This window comes from Belonocnema kinseyi, chromosome 6 (assembly GCF_010883055.1).
Source record: "Belonocnema kinseyi isolate 2016_QV_RU_SX_M_011 chromosome 6, B_treatae_v1, whole genome shotgun sequence".
NCBI classification, from domain to species: domain Eukaryota; kingdom Metazoa; phylum Arthropoda; class Insecta; order Hymenoptera; family Cynipidae; genus Belonocnema; species Belonocnema kinseyi.
Window position 1 is genome coordinate 25,700,314 of NC_046662.1, and position 20,917 is coordinate 25,721,230.

Genomic DNA, 20,917 nt, shown 5'->3' on the forward strand with positions numbered 1-20,917 from the left:
CCCCCCTCGGAAAGTTGTCCTGTCTACGGCCTTGATCATGCAGGTATTGATTTATCATTATCATATGATAAAGCTGATTATATTTATTTACTCTAGGTGTCCAAAATGTGCGATGATTTTTGCATTTCCTCAAGACGTCACAAAACACACCAAAGATGGCGCATGTGTTCCAATAGAAAACTCAAATGTTGCCTCAAACGATGTAGAATGGAGATGTAGTAAGTGCAATTTTGCAACCGATTTGCAATCCGAATTTATCTTCCATGAAGCTCTTCATGAAGGTCCTCTCCAATCTGAAGACAGTGAACCTGGAACTAGCAAGTTAGGAAACTACCGATGTCCTCTTTGCAAAAAATGTTTCAGCAAGGCCAGTCTCCGGAATCACATCAGGGGTCACACCGGTGATCGTCCGTTTCCCTGTACCAAATGTAGCCTTAGTTTCGCGAGGAGGAATGACTTGAACATTCACCGAAAGATTTGTGAGGGTTTCGCAAATTCAGAGTTGGAGGATGAGTCTGGTCGACGGAGAGACTTTGCCTGTCCAGAGTGCAAAAACGCCTTCTTTACCAAGTAAGTGTGTCAGTTTAGTAATTTCAGGGCTGCCACAGAGACACTTTTGGTAATTTCAACATTCTCATCAGAGAAGGTATTAGATTTATGTAAAAATCTACCCCCCCCCCCCCCCCCCCCCCCCCCCCCCCCCCTCCCCCTCAAGCCCCTCGTTCTTGTCAAATGACCACGTTTTGGGACCTTCTTAGCCGGAAAAACAGGTTTTTACTAATTTGTCTATATGTCTGTCTGTGAACACGATAATTGAAAAAATCTATTAGATTGGCCTTTATTACACACTCTTAGTGTTGAAAATTGAAGCTCAAGTTTGTTAGCCAGCTATTTTGGATAGAAATTCAAAAAGTTAGAGCATTTTCAAAATTTTTAAGACCTTTTTTGTCAAGATTTAAAAATTCTGTAAACGGCTTTTTATAATACTCGGAAATTTGAACAGCTTATCCTAACAAATTTTTTTATAGAAATAGAGTTATCAGTTATATAATTTTCAAAATCGAAAAAACAAACGATAATGAATATTTTAGAGCAAAGAAGGTACGATATGAAAAAAAGTGAAGAGAACAGAAATGTTTCTTTTGGAAAACCTGACATAATTATCGTAACAACTTTTTTATTTTTTGTGAAAAATCTAAAATTCAAAGTTTAATTGTAACAAAAATAATTAAAAATTCAATTTCACCCACAAACTGTGCAAGCTACGAAAAAATGAAAGTTGTTTTCCTAAAAAAAGGGCTCAAAATTGGTTTTCATCATTTTATGAAAGGATAAGTCGTTTTGGTTTTAATCGTACAAAATCAAATTCAAAAGAAATGAAGAAAATTTTTGGACATACGACACAAGTTACGAAATAAAAGGAATAAAAAAAAGTTGCTCATCCAAAAAAGAGCTTGTATAGTTACAAAACATCAACGAATTCGTAATAATAATTTGTAGATAGAATGTGTACATTTTCTTTTATTCGTGAAAAAGAAGTTTAAAAATAAAAAAAAAATTACATTTTTTGGAAGCACGACAAGGGAGACAAAAAAAAATGGGAATAAAATATATTTGATATCAAAGTGTTAAATATTATGTAGAAAAGTTCACATTTTGCAAAAAATCGAGTGCAAAGCACAAGACACGTGGAAAGAATGTGTTTGTTAAAGCCGAAGGAGCTTTAACAAGAGAGAATTCACAATCACTAAATTACGTTTCTCCATGCTTTGGCCTTTGATTTTAAGAAGTCTGTGCATAAATGTGGGGGGAATACAAAGACTGAGCGTAGGTAAGTACGGTAAGTAGGTAAGTACGTTATTAAGTGCGAAGCGCGAGAACCAACAGTTGCGCGCTCAAACCCTCAAATGTGCCGTCACGGTGCGGCGGGCAGATGTTGCCATATTTTTTTAGAGTTTCGTAACCTTGGGCAGAAACGCTTATAGTTTTGTTGGAAGGGGAATTAAACAACTTAAGGTTGGGAAAGGGTGGAAAACTGAGTGAAGGAGAAATGGGGAAGTAAGGGCAAATAAGGAAAGGGGTGTGAAAAATGGAGGGGAGTGTAGTGATGAAAATGAAGAATCAAGTAGTAGGGAAAGTAAGGAGATATGGTGGGAGGAGAAGTAGTGGAAGCAAGGGTAAATGAAAGGATGGTAGTAAGAAAAGCGAGGGGAATGAGGGCAGTGGAGTTAGGCTACATGAGGGAAAATGAGACAAGGAAGCGTAAGGGAAGAGAGGTGAATAAAGGAAGAGCAAAGAAAGTAGAAGAAGTGCAAGAATATGAGACGGGAAGAAGTATGGGAACTTAGGAGTTAGGCAGTAGAGTGAATCAAAGAAGGGAAAAGTAGAGGAAGTAAATGGTGATGAGGGGAGGAAAAGTTAAGATAAAGGGGAAGAGTAAATAGATGAAGTGAGAGGGAATTAGAAACGGAAAGTAGGGACAGTGCGGAGAAGTCGGGTAATTATGGAAGTGAGGGAAACTAGTGAGACCAGTGAAGAGTAGAATAGCAGGTTAGGGCGGGTTAGGAGACGGGGTAAAATTATGGATTGGAAAGGGATGTATGAAAAGCGGTCTGTTAGTTAAGGAAGTGATATCAAGGAGAAGTAGAGGCAGAAAAAGTAAGTGAAGGGAGGGGTTGCGAAAAATGAAGTTCCAGAACAGGAAGTAGGGGAGAGGGGAAGTAGGACAGGAGAGGGGAAAATAAAAGGTGACTATGGGAGGAAAAGACGCTATTTTTCTTAATTTTTTATGAGATTAATAATAAGGATATTGATGTCAGATTTGTTAGGCTTAATAAATACACTCTTGAAGTCCATAAAAAAATTTTTGGATCAATTTTATATACTTTTTATACACGAAAACGTCAGTCAAACGCAACGCCTCGAAAAGTAGATAGATCCCTGGCTCGCTGAAAAAATCTCGGAACTGGGCTATCCGAAACAGAAAAATCAAAAAGTTTTAAGTTAAGTATGACAATGGCTTTGTCCCATATACATTTTTTTATTAAATTCTGATTTTGGCTATATTTTTAAAATGAAACACGGTGAAAAGACGATTTTTTTGTTTTTTTTTGCCTGCTATTTTGTTATTTTGCATGTATATTAAATAAATGTATAAGGGTCATAGCCATTGTCAGACCCACCGACTTTTCGAGGCGTTGCATTTCACTGACGTTATTGTCTATAAAAAGTGTATAAAAAAATGAGAAACATTTTTTAAATGTATTTCAAGATTGTACTTATTGCGCATAATAAATCTTACATCAATATCTCTATGAATAATAATATCATAAAAAATTAATAAAAATAGAGTTTTTTCGGGGGTTGTTAATAGAATGAATCTTTAAAATTAATCTGTTTTAGTTAAAAATTAAACTATTTGTTTGAATTTTTAACTTTTTTGTAAAAATAGATTTCTCCGGATGAAAATTGATTATTTTATTTGAAACGTTATCTCTTCAGTTCGAAATGTAACTATTTGGTTGAAAATTCCTTTGTTTCGTGGTTGAAAATTTATCATTTTTATTTGAAAATTCAACTATTTTGTTTAAAGTTAAACTACATTGTTAAAAATAAACATTTGGGTTCAGGATTCATAATCTTAGATTAAAAGCTAATTATTTTATTTAAAATTCCTTTTTTATGAATATTCACCGGGAAAACTGAACCATTAGAAGTTAGTTAAAAAAAGAGTTGAAAAGGATGGGAAAGTTCAACTGAATTAACTTCACTAGTGGTTAAAGTCGTGGCTACTAGTTCTAATAAAACAGTTATTGTTTTATAGAGATACTTAATTTTTTGATGGTCTGCATCAGCAAAAATACACTGGGAAATACCATGAAAAACTATAAAGATTCGGAATGAATAAATATTTATAAATATTTGAGTATGAATTTAGATTTAGTATGATACTGGTCTTTTAGAAGTTAGAACGCAATTTCGAGTCTAAAAGGAACACATAAGTATCGCATGAACGGTAAGCGGACGAGTATAAATAAACGAACGAGCATTTGGGGAAAAGTACAAGACAATAAACGCTCCGGAGCCGCGAACTAGCCGCGAAGCTCGTGTAGTAGTAAAAGTGTCCTCGCTGCATAACTGTAAAATAAAGGACCGTGTCCGAAGTTGCGAGTAGGGCGGGAAAGGCAGAAAAGGATAGAAAAGGATAGAAATAAAAGAGAGAATAGAGGAAGTGAAGGAGAGAAAGAAATAGCGATGGTTAGGAGGGATCTCTATATTCATCTAGTGAAGTTAGGCTCTTAAGGTAAGACGAAGAGAAGGTGTAAGCTAAAAAGAGAAAGTGTAAGCTAGAAAGACAAGGTGTAAGCTAGAAAGATATTTCTTTTGGTATAAAATATTAATTAATAGAGAATATAGTGATCTCGATTCGATTATTATTATTTATTTATCGATTATTTCGAGCCGATTAATCCATTTTTATCAATCTGGTTGATCGAATGATTTGATTAATTTTTCTCGATTTTAAAGTATTTGTAGATATCCTCAAACATTTGGAAATATTTTCAAAGGCATCAAAGAATTTTACAGGATCACAAGAGATCCTCAAGGATTTTGAAAGATCCTGATGTTATGTTTCAAAGGATTTTACACGTTTTTGAGAAATGTTCAATCAGGTTTGGAAAAATTTTGGGAAACTGATCAGGCCCAAATTAGTCTGTCTAATTGCTAATGTTGTGCTAATTAGACGGACCAATGTGGTATTAAATAGAACTTTAATGTTTTTATACTGCTGAGGACTAGACTAGACGTGCTACTTGGGTGCTGAAGTGGGCTGCGAATTACTTGCTAATGAGCAAATATAATCATGAAAAGAATTTTTGTTTTAAAGATTATATTTCTATTTAAACTTGTTTAAAACATTATTATTACAAAAATATTATGATACTATTTAACAAAGTACGGAAAAAAAATTTACAACCATACTGGCATTAGTTTATTTTAATGATTTTTAAATCCAACTTCAAATTTTGTTAATCAAGGAACACGTTTTTTTATGATTGCAATGAAAATAAAATTATGTGAAAATCTTACCGGTTTTTTGGAATTTCATCGTATTCATGTTTGTTATTCTACAGAATAAGTTCTTCCCATCAATAAATCATTCTATTTCATCAAGCTACGTGCACTAGCACGTACTCTCAGGGCCGGCTTTACAGCGGGGCAACCGGGGCGAAAGCCCCGGGGCCCCCGCATGATAAGGGCCTCCACAAATCGTGGATTGAAAAATTCTATAGCAATAAAATTTTCCATTTTTAAAGAAATTAATGATCAATTAAGTATTTATCCAAAAGTGTGATTCACTTAACGACAAAAATATGTATTTTAATAGTGTTAATTTGTTGCGCAAACGTAAAAATGAAATTATTGATAGATTTTTATTTATTTAAAGGGCATTCACTTTTTTCTTTCACCGGGCCCCCACACACACCTTCAGCCGGCTCTGCGTACTCTACTGCGCATGCGTCGTGTTCGGCATCTGACTGCTTGCTTTTCGCGCGCAGTTTGAAATGCTGAAGAATAAAGTTGAAGTGCATATTCTTTACTCTATTCGCCGTCGTGTAGTGAACACCAGTTTATTAATTCATTTGGAGTTAGATACACGCTTGTAAATTTGAAGGTTAAAAAAATTACGAGTATTTAGTATTCTTACTTCTTTGATATCAATTTTGCACGACTGCTTTATTTTGTAAACAAAATTTTTAAGCATTTCATAGCTTTCATCAAATACTTTTTTAGAAATAGATACTTAAAAAATTTGATATTTTGAAAATTTCTTAACTATACGCAAGGCTATCATAGCCCGACACATATGAAACTCAATTAGATCATCTGAGTGAAAAAAACCGTTTTTAAAAAATAAAGTGTATTGTTCATTATTGGCCTTTTTAAACACCCTAAAAAGTTTTTAAAGAATACCAAGAAATTTGTTTTAGACATTTAGAAATTTTTTCGATTATTGGAGCCTAAATATCACCAGCACGGCAACCATATTAGACCTTCTAGATTAGACGGACTAGATTCGGCCCCAATTGGACTTATATCTGCCCCAACATTTTTCCACACGAGATGTTTTACGAAGTATTTCCAAATATTTGAAGAGATTGTGAAAGATTCGAAAGGATTTCCAAAGATTTCCAAGGATTTCCAAGGGTTTCCTAGAATTTTCAAAAGATTTCAGAATAATTCATGCGATTTTAAAGGATTTTAAGAAATATCTATGATTTGATTTGAAAGTATTTCAGTTGTTCTTACGGGAATTGAAAATATTGCATAGGAATACGAAGCATTCCAAAAACTTTGTAAAAATTTCAAAGGATTTTATAAAATTTCATGGAATTTAAAGATATTTTGAATAATTCCAATAGTTTTAAAGGAATTTCCAAATCTTTCAAAGGATTTTTAAGCATTTTAAGAGATCATTAAAGATTTTTCAAGATTTTGAAAGGTTTTCTGGAATTAAAAAAATTTCAAAGGATTTTAAGGGATATTATTACATTTTTAAGGATTTCCAGACACTGTACAATATTTCCAAAGATTTTAAAGAGTCTTACGAGATTTCAATAAATTTCGAAAGATTTTATAAAATGTTAAAATATTTCAATATTTTTGAAGATATTTTCAAAGGATTCACAGTATTTTAAGACCTTTTGTTAAAATGTTGAAGGATTTTAGGAAGTTTTATGGAATTTGAAAATATCTTAAACGATTTTAATAGTTTTTAAGGGATTTCTTAACTTTTAAAACCATTTTTAAAGATTTCAAGATAGTGTGAAATATTCTTAAGGATTTTTAAGAATCTTCCGGAAATTTGAAAGATTTTAAAGTAATTTACGAGAGTTCGAGGAATTTTAAGAGTTGATGTTTTATTTTAAAAGATTTAAATGGTTTTGAAGGTATTTTCAAAGATTTAAAGGATTTTCAAGAATTTCAAGAGCCTGTGGAAAGTTTCAAATACCATTAAAGAATTCGAAGGATTTTAAGAAATTTCAAAAAGAGAACTTGAATCATTTCAATGTCTTTAAGAGGATTTTAAAAGATTTCTGAGGCTTTTAAGGGATTTCAAGAAATTATAAAAGATTTTCTAAGATTTCCAAAGTTTTTTTCGGAAACCTAACAGTTTTTAAGACATTTTAAGAAATATTATTGAATTTAAGAGAATAATTTTTTGATTTTAAAGGATTTCATGAGACTGACAGATTTTCAAAGATTTTAAAGAATTTTAAGAAATTTCAACGAATTTTAAAGGATTTCAAAGAACTTTGAAATCTCTTAAGGGATTTCTAAGCATTGCAAGAATCTTTAAAGAAATTTAAGAGATTTTGAATAATTGCCACAGGTTTTAAGAATTATTAACGTAAAACATTTCAAATATTTCAGAGTTCAAAGGGATTTTCAAATCCCTTCCCAAAAAGAAAAATTCCCAAAGATTTTTAATGACAGAAAGGGATTCTTATTTTTTTTATTTTAAAGAATTTCGAGGGATTTTAACGGATTTTGAAGATTTTAATAGATTCTAAAGAATTTCTCAGTATGAAATTTCAAAAGAGTTTGAAAGAATTATACCTGATTTTAAAAATTTTTTTAAGATTTTAAAAGATATCACAAGAGTTCAGAATTTTCCAAGAGATATCATTTTTAACAGATTTCATGATATTTCAAAGAAATTAAAAGTTTGGAAAATAAATTATTTTTATTGTCGATGAAAAATAAGCTTTATTGTTGAAAATTTGATTCAAGTAACGATTACTCAAGATCGATTAATCATGTTCGATTAATCGAAATGTTATGAACTTCTTTATATTTACATAATTTCTTAATACGGATTCCGATATTTCTTTTTTTAAAAGAAGATTAAAATTTTCTAAATTTAATTTTGATTTTTATAAGTACAAGTGCAAAATTTGAACACAAAAATATCGATATTTCCGTTTTAAAACTTTGTCCTCCCGGATATCGTAATCTTGCCTAACAATTTTGGGAATCGATTCCGTTTTTTCGAGTTTTTTCTAATTCTTGTCTCGTCTCGTAACGAATAAACGAGATTATCATATTACGAGCGAAAAAGATCAAGAACTAAATTATATTCAATTATTTTAGTATTTTATTTATGGAAGAACAGTAATGCTGAAAATTGTTTAAAAAAACAGCAAGAATAATAAAAATTTATTAACAAAAATTAAAGTATATTCTCTTGGTCTAACTCTAAAGAATATATAAGCTTTTAAGCAGCGTGAATATCACATTATATACATGAAGTTTACATGAATATTTTACTAACAAATATGTAAAATATTATTTAATTTTGTCTTAGGAACATGGAAAATAAAAACACAAATACAAATTAAATCCCTGATAGTCGACAATAAATTTTTTTTCGAGCTCTAACCCACGTCATTACTAAAAAGTTATATTCAGCCGCTTTTCTATCAAAGACTATTTTATATATGTTACCGAATATTAACTGGGTTTTGTATGGGCAAGAATCTAAAATATATAAGAATTAACTTTAAATTTATTTTCATAAAAATTCATCTGTTTTGGTTTAATTTTACTTTTTTTAACTTAAAATTATAAAATACTTTTCGGTTGAAGTGTCAACTGTTACATTTTTTAAATTAAAAAATCATCTTTTCAAACTGATAATTGAACACTTTGATTGAAGCTTGAACTACTTGATTAAAAATTCAATTTTTTTTATTTATGTTTTTTTTATTCATAATTTTATTTGAAAACTGACCCCTGTATGTTTTTTAAAATGAAAATTTAACTATTATATTTCTAATTAAAAATTAATATTTTTTACTTTCAAAATCTTAATACATGAATATTTTATTTTTTCTTGGCTGAAATTTTTTTTTAAATTTAATTATTGTGTCGAAAATTCGATTTTTTGGTTTGAAAGTTCATCTTTTTTTCCATAAATGATATCATTTTTGGCTGAACATGCAACTGGCCGGTAAAAAATAAATCGTTTTCAGTTCATAATTAACCTTTTCGTTAAAAATTCACATTTTTGGCTTTTAGTTAAAAATTTATTTCATTGCTTGAAAATTTAACTATGTTGTTGAAAATTCATTTTTTTTTTTAAATATTCAGTTATTTAATTTTTGGTGGAAATCGTAATTTTTAAATTGAAAATTGATAATTTTCGTCCCAAATTCATATATTTTGTTAAAAATTCGTTCTTTTTGGTAGAAAATTAATCCTCGTGCCTAAAAATTTAAATATCTGATAGAAAAAGGTGGCAGTTTGTAAAAAATTCGCCTTTTTGTTTATAAATGTGACTGTTTTTTATTTAGAATTAAAATATGTTTCGGACGCAATATGAACTATTACATTTTTAAATAAAAAATCCATATTTTTAGATTGAAAAATCAATTTCTTGGTTCGTTTTTTTCCTTAAAAATGATAAATATTAGTCGATTTATTAACATTAGTTCATTAATTTTCAATTGTTCAACCAAATGGAATTTATTTAAATATATATTTTTAATTATTAATATTTCTTCAGTGGAATATTTATCAACATTTTTTGATTAATTTTATTTATTTGAATTTTTTTTTTAATAAAAATTAATACCGAAATATTACTAATAAAGTAATTATTATTAAATTAATTAATAATCAGTCATTAATTATTGCTCATAAATATTCCAGTAGACCCAAAGTAATAATTTTTGTTAAAAACAAATTCCAATAGAAACTTTTTGAACAAAGTCCATTTGCTTAAATAATCGAAAATGAATAAACTAATGTTAATAAATATTTTAGGGAAAAACGAATTTTTAAAAAAATTCAAAAAATACCATTTGTTTAAGCAATTAAAAATTAATTAACCAATGTTATTAAATATTTCCCTAGAATAATAGTAATGATTTTAGGGGGGGGGGGGGCAAATAATCGAAAAAAAAATTTTCAAGCAAATTTCATTTGTTAAAATAATTAAACATTAATTAACCAATGATAATAAATATTCCACTAGGCCAATATTATTAATTTTAATGAAAAAGATACCAGAATACTGTGCTCAAAAGGTCGATTTCATGAAGAATTGACATTTTTTTATTGAAAGGTAGTTTTCAGGTACTCGTGGGGGTGTGTTAGAGGTGTCAAACCCATATGCCTGATACATGAAATTCTTCGTTGGATAACTCTCAACAGGCCCCCATACTTTCCCGTCACATTTTTTCGAACACTGAAAATTTATTCCAAAAACTAAAAAAAAGTGATTTTTCCCCATTCATTTCACATTTGAAAGTTCTAGTCCAAATCGGCACCTGGTAAAATCGAAGGAAAAAAATTAGGGAATTTCTTTTTTCGGACTTGGAATGAAATTGGGGGAATCGCTCCCCTCTAAAAAAGCGTTTTTGAGCCACCCCACTGCAGAAGGAAGATTTTGGAAAGCAGAAAGAGAAACGGAACGGAAGTTGGAGGTGTTTGGTACGAAGCGTGAAATAGAAGAGACGGGAGAAACGGAAACTGGGGAAGAGCGGCGCACGCGCCCTCTGCCAGCAGGTCGTATTAACATCTCATAGCAGCCTGTAAGCCCGTGGGTCATTTTAGTATTTAACGGGTCTACATTATGACTAGCGCAAGTACACCTTCTAATACTAACGTATTCACTCTGCCTCGCGTGTGCACCGCTTCTCAGTAGAGTACACAGTACACACACACACACACACACACACACACATGCATCTAAAGTATGTTGTGCTGCCTGGTCGACATAAGTATTAAAGCATTGCCGGGTTGTAGCTGGCGCCATAAAGCAAATGTTAACACCTTTGCTCTCTTCTCGGCCCTCTCGCCGTCGTTATTTCTATCCCTCTCACTGCCTCGTTTGTGAGCGAGACCAACCCTCTGGTAACAAGTACAGTACCTATTCAGCGCCCAGCCACCAACCTATTCCCATACCAGTAGCTACCTCCAACGACCGAACGAGTCTCGACTCTCGCTCCTCGGAATGACTCGGAGCTTTTCATTTAATGCCACGGTTCCGAGCCGTTTCGAGGGATTTCGCTAGGCCGTCAGAGTTCAGAAGTCTTTTTATTACCACTTCCGCAGTACACCCGAAGATTCTTCAAGACGCGCGCTCAAATAATCGGGAATGTAAACTGTCCGTTTATGAGATTTTGAGCATTTTAGATCTTCTCTCTATCTGTATCGGGTCAAAATATCTCAAGTGTGCCACTTTTGAGTCGATAATTCTATTTTCATTCAAAATATTTTGGCGACAAATTCATCGAAATTCAATAATTGAGTTATGAAAATTTTTGTTACGAAGTATACTTTACGCTAAAAAATTGTTCGGAAGTAAAAAACATTTTTTTATTGTTTGAATAATCGTTTGTTTTAAACAATTAAAAATTAATTAAACTTATCCGCCTGTGATAGAATTCTTCCATGTTCCAATAGATTCTACAATCTCTTCCGAAAATTCTGGTGAAAAAAAGTTTGTATTTTGCAGTAGTTAAAAAGTTATTGTAAAAGTTAAGTTTTTTACAAGGTTTAGTCAATTTTTTAATAAAAAAGATGATTTTTCTACCAAGAAAATTAATTTTCTACTAAAAAGATAAAATTTCAACAAATTAGATCCATTATGAACTAAAAAAAAATCGATCTTCAACCAAAAGTTGAATGGATAAGTTTTGAGTTAAAAAGATTAAATTAAAAAAATAATAATATTATCAAAATAGTTCCCTTTTCCACAAAATAGATGAATTTTTAATTGAAAGAATAAAGCATCATTAAACAATTTTTTTTTAATAAAGTGGATCAACTTTTAGCCAATAAATAGGGGAACAATTTTGTAATAAATTATTTAGAATAAAATTATTGTACGATATGAAACGAATTTTAAACTAAAATGATAAATTTTTATGAAAAAATTAATTTTTAATCAAGTGGTTCAACTTCCTACCGGGTATAGTTAATTTTTAAATCAAAAAGATGAATTTTCAAACAAGAAGCTTAATGTTCTACTAAAAACAAATAAGGTGGTTTAATTTTCAAATCTAGCATAGATAAATTTTTAACCAAAGAAATGAATCTCCAACCAAAAATATTTCTTTTTAAGAGAGCGGTTAAGTATTCAATCAAGTAGTAGAATCTTTAATAAAAACATGTGAATTTAATCTTCAACAAAGTATGGTGAAATTTTCAACCAAAAAAAGTATTTTTCTCTCAAGTCGGTTCAAACTTTCAACCCAGTAGTTGAATTTTAAACCAAAAGAGATGAATTTTCAATAAAAAAATTAAGTAGTTGGTATTTAAAATAATGGAAATTTTTTATTTAAATACGAACTACTAAATTTTTTAAATTGAAAATTCATCTTCTTGGTTTAAAAATCAACTTCTAGGTTAAATGTTTAAACCGATTTGTTAAAAAAATACTTTTTTGGTATAATAATAATCTTCTCGGTTGAAAATTTCACTATATTTTGTGAAGATTAAACTATCGCGTCCGAACGTGCTCGACCAGCGCTGGAGGTCGGAGCGCAGTCACAAAAAAATCAATAACTTTTGATCTACTTCAAAATACAAACTTTTTTTCCCCCAAAATTTTCGGAAGAGATTGTAGAATCTATTGGGACGTGAAAAAATTCTTTCACAGGCGGAGAAGTTTAATTAATTTTCAATTGTTTAAAACAACAATTATTTAAACATAAAAAAATATTTTTTAATACCGAAAAATTTTTTAGCGTTAAGTATACTTCGTAACGAAAATTTTCATACTTCAATTATTAAATTTCGATGAATGTTTAGCTAGTTATTTCTAGCAGAAATAGGCAGGGTGTCCGAAAATTAAATTTTAAAAAATTTCCTAAATTTTCATTGATTAATTTTTCATTGTCCTTAATCATAAATATTCAAATACCAGCATTTTTATCTTTTAATACTTTTAGCATAGAATCCTTTATAAACGAAATAAAATAGTAATTTAGATACAAATGAAAAATGTTCAAATTTCGTAATTGATTTTAAACAAAAAAATGCTGTAAAAGATGGCCTTTTAAAAAAATCGGTGATTAAAAAAAATATACATTTTTAACATTATAGTAGAACTTTCAAACAAAAAAAATAAATTTCCAACAAAAAAGTTTCATAGTTTCAAATTTCAATCAAAAAAGATGAAATATATACAAAAAAAAATTTAAACCAAGAAGACGAACTTTCAACAAATAAATATTGTTCACTCAAAAAAGAAATAAAAAAGTATTGAGATTGTTGAACCTTTAAGCCAAAAGACGGTTTTTATTTACAAAAATTGAATTTTTAACCTAGAAAGATAAATTCAGAACACAAAAGTTTCATAGTTTATATTTCAATAAAAATATAAAATGTATAAAAAAAAATTTTCATCACAAAAAAACAAATTTTCAACAAATAAAGTATTTTATTTATTTAAAAAAACATTTCTGTGGCGAAATGTTGTCACAGGCTTATACTGCCCAATATGTCGAAGGCATTTTTGGTTAGAGTTGGTTCTTATTTGATCATTTTGCACGGGGCTGTCCCGGTATATATCATCAGTCACGGACGCATTTTTATAATGCAATCAAGTGATCTGATGAGAGCAGTCTGCCCGGACATATTGGACAAAGCCTGGTTTTTACCCCATCATTGACGGACTGGGTTGCAGTCAAGTACACGATGGGGGGACCTACAGCTTAAGGTGGGTTCCGAACCACCAGAACTTCGGTAAAGGTACATTGAAAAATTTCTAGAGGTACCGGCTCAGGGATCGAACCCCGGACCTCTGAGGTGAAGTCCGAGTGTCTAACCAACTGTGCCACCTTTTCAACATTCTTTTCAACAAAAGAAATAAAAGTATACCTAGATTGTTGAACCATTAAGCCTAAAGACGGATTTTCTCTACAAAAATGGAATTTTCCAACATAAAATGTGAATTTTCAGCAAAAAAGTTTTTTCTCACGTAATTAATGCATTTTAATCTAATTAAAATGAAATTTAAAACCAAGAAAATGTTTTTGTTTACCAAAAATGGAGAATTTCACACTAAAAAAGATAAATTTTAAAATAATGAATGTCTCACATTTGTAGTTAAAAAAGTAATCTTGAACTAATAAAAAACTTTTCCACTTAAAAGTTAAATTTTTAACCAGATATAAGCCTTCAATCAAAAAAATAAGTTTTTAGCGGTGTAGTTAAACTTTTACCCAAGTTGTTAAATTTTCCATTAAAAAAGATTAATTTCAACAAAATAGCTAAACTTTCTAACAAAAATATTGATTTTTAACTAAAAATATAAATCTTCAAACAAAATCATCGAATACTTAAAAAATAAGAATAATTATGAAATAAAAAGTTAAATTTACATTTTAAAAAATGACATCTACTGAAACAGATGAATTCTTTAAAGAAAAGATATTCCTTCAAAAAATACTTCAATTTTCTGTTAAAAATTATTTCACTTAACTTTTCACGATAAAAATATGGATTTTTAAACAAGAAGAAGTTTCTCCAAAAATAATTGAATTTTCAATCCAAAAAGATGAATTTTTGTACAAATAGGATTACTTTTTAACAAATTTGTTGAATTCTCTACCAAATAATTGCATTTTTATAAAAAAAGATTAAATTTCTCTTTAAAAAAATATTTTTTTGTTCCAAATAAAAAAATGGTTGAATTTTTTAACAAAAAATACGTTACTACGAAAAAAATTAAATTTTCTTTTCAAAAAGACGAATTTTTTTAACCAAAAAGGATGAATTTTTAACAAAATAGTTGAATTCTCTACAATTGTGGAAGCACGTCTACAATGATCGATGTTAACTACCTCTGGTGATAATACAGATTCCTTTAAATTACTCGTATCATAAATACAACACCTGGCTTTAGATAGCGTATATTTCTAAAAAAAATAATTTTTCTTTCGAGCTCTCTAATAGCTTAATTGGGACAGCTCCCGACCGATAATCCGAAGTTATCTGGTTCGATTCCCAGTGGAACGAAGTGAGAAGATATTTTTTCAAAAAAATATTATTAAAAATATGTTTCAATTTATTTTCCATCCAGTAAAAAGGATGTTAAGTGTTTTCTGTTATTTAAAGAGATGAATTGATCGATAGTTTTGATTTCTATTTTCACGGATTGTGGAAGGACATCTACACTGATCGATAGAACTACCTCTGATGATAATACAGATTCCTTTTAAGATTAATAACGTTATTGTTATTTACAGTCTGTTTTATTAAACACACTCGTCCCACAAAACCGCTCTGATACGAATCGCTGATCAATCTCTCTAGCAATCAGCCAAGGGGAAGAGCTTCAAAAAGCCATCGTACATCACTATTCAAACATAAACACTGCAGCTTGCTAATCAACCCCAAATTCTTGGGTTTAATAACTACTTTTTAATCAAAATAGTAGAATTGCCAGCTAATAAAAATAAATAAAGAATAAATGAAAAAAATGTTTGAATTCAGATAAAAAATTCAATTTTTATCAATATAATTCAATTTGCAGCAAAAGAATTGAATGTTTAACTAAATAAGAAAAAATTTCCAGACCAAAATGTAATAGTTAAATTTTCTTTTAAAAAAATTAATTTAAAGCCAACACAGCGTGTTTCCTGATAAAATAGTTCAATTTTCAGCCATCGAAAAGAATTTTTAACTAAAGTAATGAATCTTCAACCAAAAAAATTAATTTTCAATCAAGTAGTTCAACTGAACCAAAAAAGATTAATTTTCAAAAAAGAATTAAATAGTTGATATGCTACCCAAAAAAACATTTTAATTTTTTAAAAAGTTGCATTTAGACAAAATAGACCAATTTCAAACAAAATACTCAATTTTGAAGTTAAAAAGTTAATTTTCAAAAAAAAAACAACAAATTTTGATCGAAAGAAACGAATTTGCAACTAAAAAAATAAATTGATAGAAAAAATGAAATTGTTTAATTTTTAGTTAAAAAATAATTTTGAACCAAAAAAGGAGATTTGAATAAAAGACTTAAATTTTCAACCAAAACTAATGATTTTTCAACAAAAAGGATATATTTACAACGAAAATGTTATTTTTTAACAACAAAATATTTTTAATGAACTAATTAAATTTTTAACAAACTAGTTGAATATTTAACCGAAGAAATGAGTTTTTAACCCAAATAAATAAATTTTCGAACAACAAGAATAATTTTCTAAACAAAAGTCAATTTTCAAATACATACTGGATCTTTCAACTGAAAAAATTAATTTTCAAAAATAGTTGAATTTCCAATAAATGAGATAAATTTACATTCAACAAAGATGAATTTTAAATCAAGAACTCTAATTTTCTCAACAAAAAAAAATGATTCTTCAGCCAGAAAGTCGAGCTATCAACTAAAATAATAAATTTAAAAAAAAAAGAATTAATTTTTGACAAAGCAGTTCTATGAAGATTACTTTTGTACAAAACAATACCAATTTTAAATAAAATACATACGTTTTTATTTAAACAGTGCAATTTACAACTAAAATTATGAATAATTAATCAAAAAATGAATTTTCCCCCATGAAGATTATTTTTCTATAAAAAAAAGTTCTACAATAGATTAAATTTTTTTTACTAAATTGTAAAAGAGATGAATTTTGCACCAAAAAGACCTTTGTGCTGCATTGTAGGAAAGAGGAATAGATCGAGATTATATAATTGAAGCATCAACACCCAATGTAAAATCCTTTTTAACTTTATTATAAGCAATTGAAAAAAATAACCACTTAGCCCCATTTTACAGTAATTCAAAGTGGGAATCTGCTAAAATATCGAAAATTGGAGTCGAATTGTAACTAAATGAAAATAGATTCATAAGGAAAATTCCGAAAAGGAAATATATTTATTAATAATAATAATAATTTTCGAGTTCATTAATTAATTTAGTTTTTCCAGATTGACGTTCTTATCTTTCTGTTTGCTTTTCGCGTCTTTTTTCTCCCCCGTCTTTTTCTATCATGTCAATGTGACAGTTTATTAGTACACGTCAGTTGGACGTCTTATCAAATTCTCTTCCTACGTGAAGGGACATGAAGATGTTCCCCTTGCATTACTATGCTCTAACATTGATTTTCAAGTTATGTATTTTGCATTTTAATTTAAAATTAGTAAACTTTGAAAAAAATTATGCATAATTGAAAAATAATTAATTTTTATTGACTTAGTTTCAAGATTCTAATTTAAAAATGCTTAAGTTAAAAAAAGTTTGGTATATTGTTTAACTTTTAATCATTCAAGTGTTTGTTAATTTATTTTAAGGCCTTTTAAGCATTTGTTTGTTTGAGTTCAATAAATGGTTTGAAACAGGCAAATAGAAACATTCAATTTTAAGCAGTTAAAATGCCACTGAATTTTTTTTTGTAACCGATGTAACCTGCAAGAAAACCCTTCACTTCCCTCACTAGACTTACTCACTTCCAATTATTTTCCCTACTTCCTTTCACTTCCTCTACCTTTTTTCCTACTACTCCTCCTCTCCTTTCCCTTTTCTTCCCACACTTTATCTTTATATATTTTCCATAATTTCCCTTAATTTATTACATTTTAATTTTCTTCACTTCTTCTTCTCTCATTACCCCTCGCCAACCATAATGTCCGTATCCCTTCTCCATTTTTTTGCTTTCTCCTTCTGTCATTTTCCTTACTTTCCTTCGCTTATTTCCTCCTACTCTTCCTCTCCTTATTTCCTTTTGCTTCCCCCGATTTATCTTTATTCATATGCCCCAATTTACCTTAATTTATTTTCCCTTATTATTCCTCAGTTCTCCTTCTCTCAATACCCTTCGCCTTCAGTAATGTCCCTCACCCCTCATTTTCCATTACTTTATCCGTTTCTTTTCCACTCATTTATTCTCACTTTCTTTACTTTACGTTTTCTAATTTCCTCCATTTCTTTTCCCTAATTCCTTTTTACTTCTTCTTCGCACCGTCTTCTCATTTACCCTTAATCTCTTCCCTTTCGCTCACGTCATTTACTCTATTTCCCCCGTTCATCTCACCCTACTTTTTCTCACCTCGTGCACTTTTATTCTGCCACAATTACTCTTACTTTTCTCCCTACCACTTTTCACACTAACCCTCTCCTTATTGACGCTTATTTCCCGTCCTCTAATTTGCAATTACTTATTTTACTTGCATTTCTTTGATTTTCCCTCGCTTCTCCCTCTTGACCTTTATTTATTACCCTAATTCCCTTTTATATACTACCCATTATTTCTCCTAATTATCTCCCCTTATTTCTCCTCACTTTCTCTCCCCTTATCTCGCCTTGCCTACAATAATTTCTTTCCTGTCATTTTCCATTACATAGCCTCTCCCTCATTTTCACTCACTTTCTTTATTTCCTCTCGCCTTCCCTAAGTTCTCTTCTCTTATTTTCCCTTACTTTCCCTGCTACCACAGACCTTATTACCCCACATTTTCCAAACTTCTGCTCCTTTTATTTCTTCTCACTTACCCAACTTTCCCTTTCCTAACTTCCACCACTTTCCCACTCTACTACTCTCTACTCTACCTGATTTCTCTCTACTTCTATTACTTAACCTTCTCTTATTTCTTCTCGCTTCCGCCACTTTACCTTCATTTATCGCACCTTCTTTCCCACCACTTTATTTACTACCTCATTCCTCACTTTCCCTTACTCCCCCTATTTTTCTCCTCTCGTTTCCCTCTTTTCCTATACTACCGCCACTCTCTTGACTTCTTCTGACTTCCTATAGTTCCTGCTCCTACCTCTATTTCTTTTCCTATTTCCTTTAATTCATACCTTTAAATTCTCCTAATTATCTCTCCTTATTTCTCCTTACTTTCTCTCTCTTTATTTCCCCTAGCCTACAATAATTTATCTCCCGTCATTTCCCATCACTTAGCCTGTTTCATCTCCATAATTTCCTCTCAGTTTCTTTATTTCCTCTTGCTTTCCCTTCTCTCATTTCCCCTTACTATTCCTACTAGCTCAGTCCTTTTTCCCCTCACTTTCCATAATTCCTCTCTCCTCAATTCTTCTTACCTACCTTACTTCCCTTCCTTAACTTTTACCACTTCCCCTGCCCAATTCGTTTTTACCTCCTCAATGTACTGTTCCAAGACTTCCCCTTAATTTCTGCAATTACCTTCATGTCTTTTCCCCTGCTCTCCCCTGCATTTTCACCTACTTTTTCTCCCCTTATTTCCTTTAAATTTTTCCTCACTTACCATCTCCTCATTTCTCTTTACTTCCACTACTTTACCTTCTCTCACTGTTCCTCGGTTCCTCCACTTGCCCTTTATGTATCTCATCTTCTTTCCCATCGCTTTACATACTACCACATTCCTTACTTTTTCTTACTTCCGTTACTTCCCCCCCCTCGTTTAACCTCTCTTCTTATACTACCACCACTTTCCTAACTTTCTATTACTTCCTGTACTACCCCTGCCCTTTTTGACCTATATTTCCTGTCCTTAATTCTCTACTCATGTTTTCTACTTCCCCTCTCTTAATTATCCCTTGATTTTTCCACTTCGCCTTTATTTATTTCCCAAATTCCCCTTTTATTTATTTCTTCTAATTTCTCTCCTTTCCGGCTATTATTTCTCTACACTTACCTTCCCCTTATATCCTCTAGTCCCCCATAATTTCCCTCCCGTAATTTCCTATCACTTAGTCTACTTGCCCTTCCTACTTTCCTCTCACTTTATTTATCCTCGCTTTCCTTACTTCCCCTAATTTCTCTTAATTCCTCTACTTTTCCTCCCTTACTTGCCTCATTTCCATATCCCCTCGTCTTATTTTCCTTTACCTTCCCTCCTTTTTCACTCCTCTCTCACACTACTTGGGCACAATGCAGTCCTATTATAATTGGATGTTCATTTCTGGAGACCAAAATTTGGCTTTGGGACTAATATTTACTGAGTGGTAGGGTGAAAAATAAAGTTTAGGTTTCTCAACTTTCAAGTTATTTTTTACTGAAAAGAATGCCGAGGTTTTTTTCCTTTTAATTCCTTTAGTTTGAAAAATCGACATAGTATTCTGACTCTTTTAATATCAATTTCAAAAATTTCTTTTCCACTATAGCTTTGATAGGGTTATTCATGCATTTTCTATTGAACATGAGAATTTTTTATTGATATTGAGTGTCATAAATCGTTGAAAAAGATGGTATCGGCACAAAACCTACCGAACGCTTATTTTTGCGAATAAATAACAATATGTCCATTTTTATGCACATATTATGGGTATAAAAACCCCTTTTGAAATTGTAGAAGAAAAGAACATTTTTATTGGTGAAAATTGACTTCCAAATTATCTTTTTTATTCTAAAATTTAACTATTTTTTGACAACTCGATTAATTTTTTTAAATTTTTTAATTAATCAATTAATCTTTTTTAGTTGAGAATTCAACTTTTTAATTAAAATTCTTGTATTTTCTCGAAAGTTCGTCCTTTTAGGTTGAAAATTAATTTTCATGGTTAAAAATTCATATTTGTTCGTGTAAAATTGTACCAGGTGCTTAAAAGTGCAATCACATTATTAAAAATGCATTCTATTAGTTAAAGATTCATAATTTCAGATGAAAATTGATATGTTTGGTTAAAAGTTTAAATTACTTTGCTAAAAATTATTATTTTTTGTTTTTAAAAATTACTCTTCTTTACTTGAAGATTCAATATTTGAGTTATTTAGTATATTTTTTTGTTATTTTGGTTAATGATTCAACATCTTAGTTCAAAGATCAATTATTTTGGTAGAAATCGTCTTTTTTATTAGAAAATTAATTTAATAAAATAAAGTAAAGTAAAGTAAAGTGAAGTGAAGTGAAGTGAAGTGAAGTGAAGTGAAGTGAAGTGAAGTGAAGCAAAGCAAAGCAAAATAAA

The 20,917-nt window shown here is 30.2% G+C and overlaps 1 protein-coding gene across 1 annotated transcript in view; it reads left to right on the top strand.

Moving 5' to 3' along the window:
* Positions 1–20,917, top strand: part of LOC117174596 (zinc finger protein 600) — a 181,149-nt gene that overhangs the window by 70,978 nt on the left and 89,254 nt on the right. Inside the window, exon 7 of the mRNA XM_033363826.1 lies at positions 97–570. Within this exon, the coding sequence (XP_033219717.1) occupies positions 97–570 (474 nt within the window). The remainder of the gene's footprint in view (positions 1–96; positions 571–20,917) is intronic.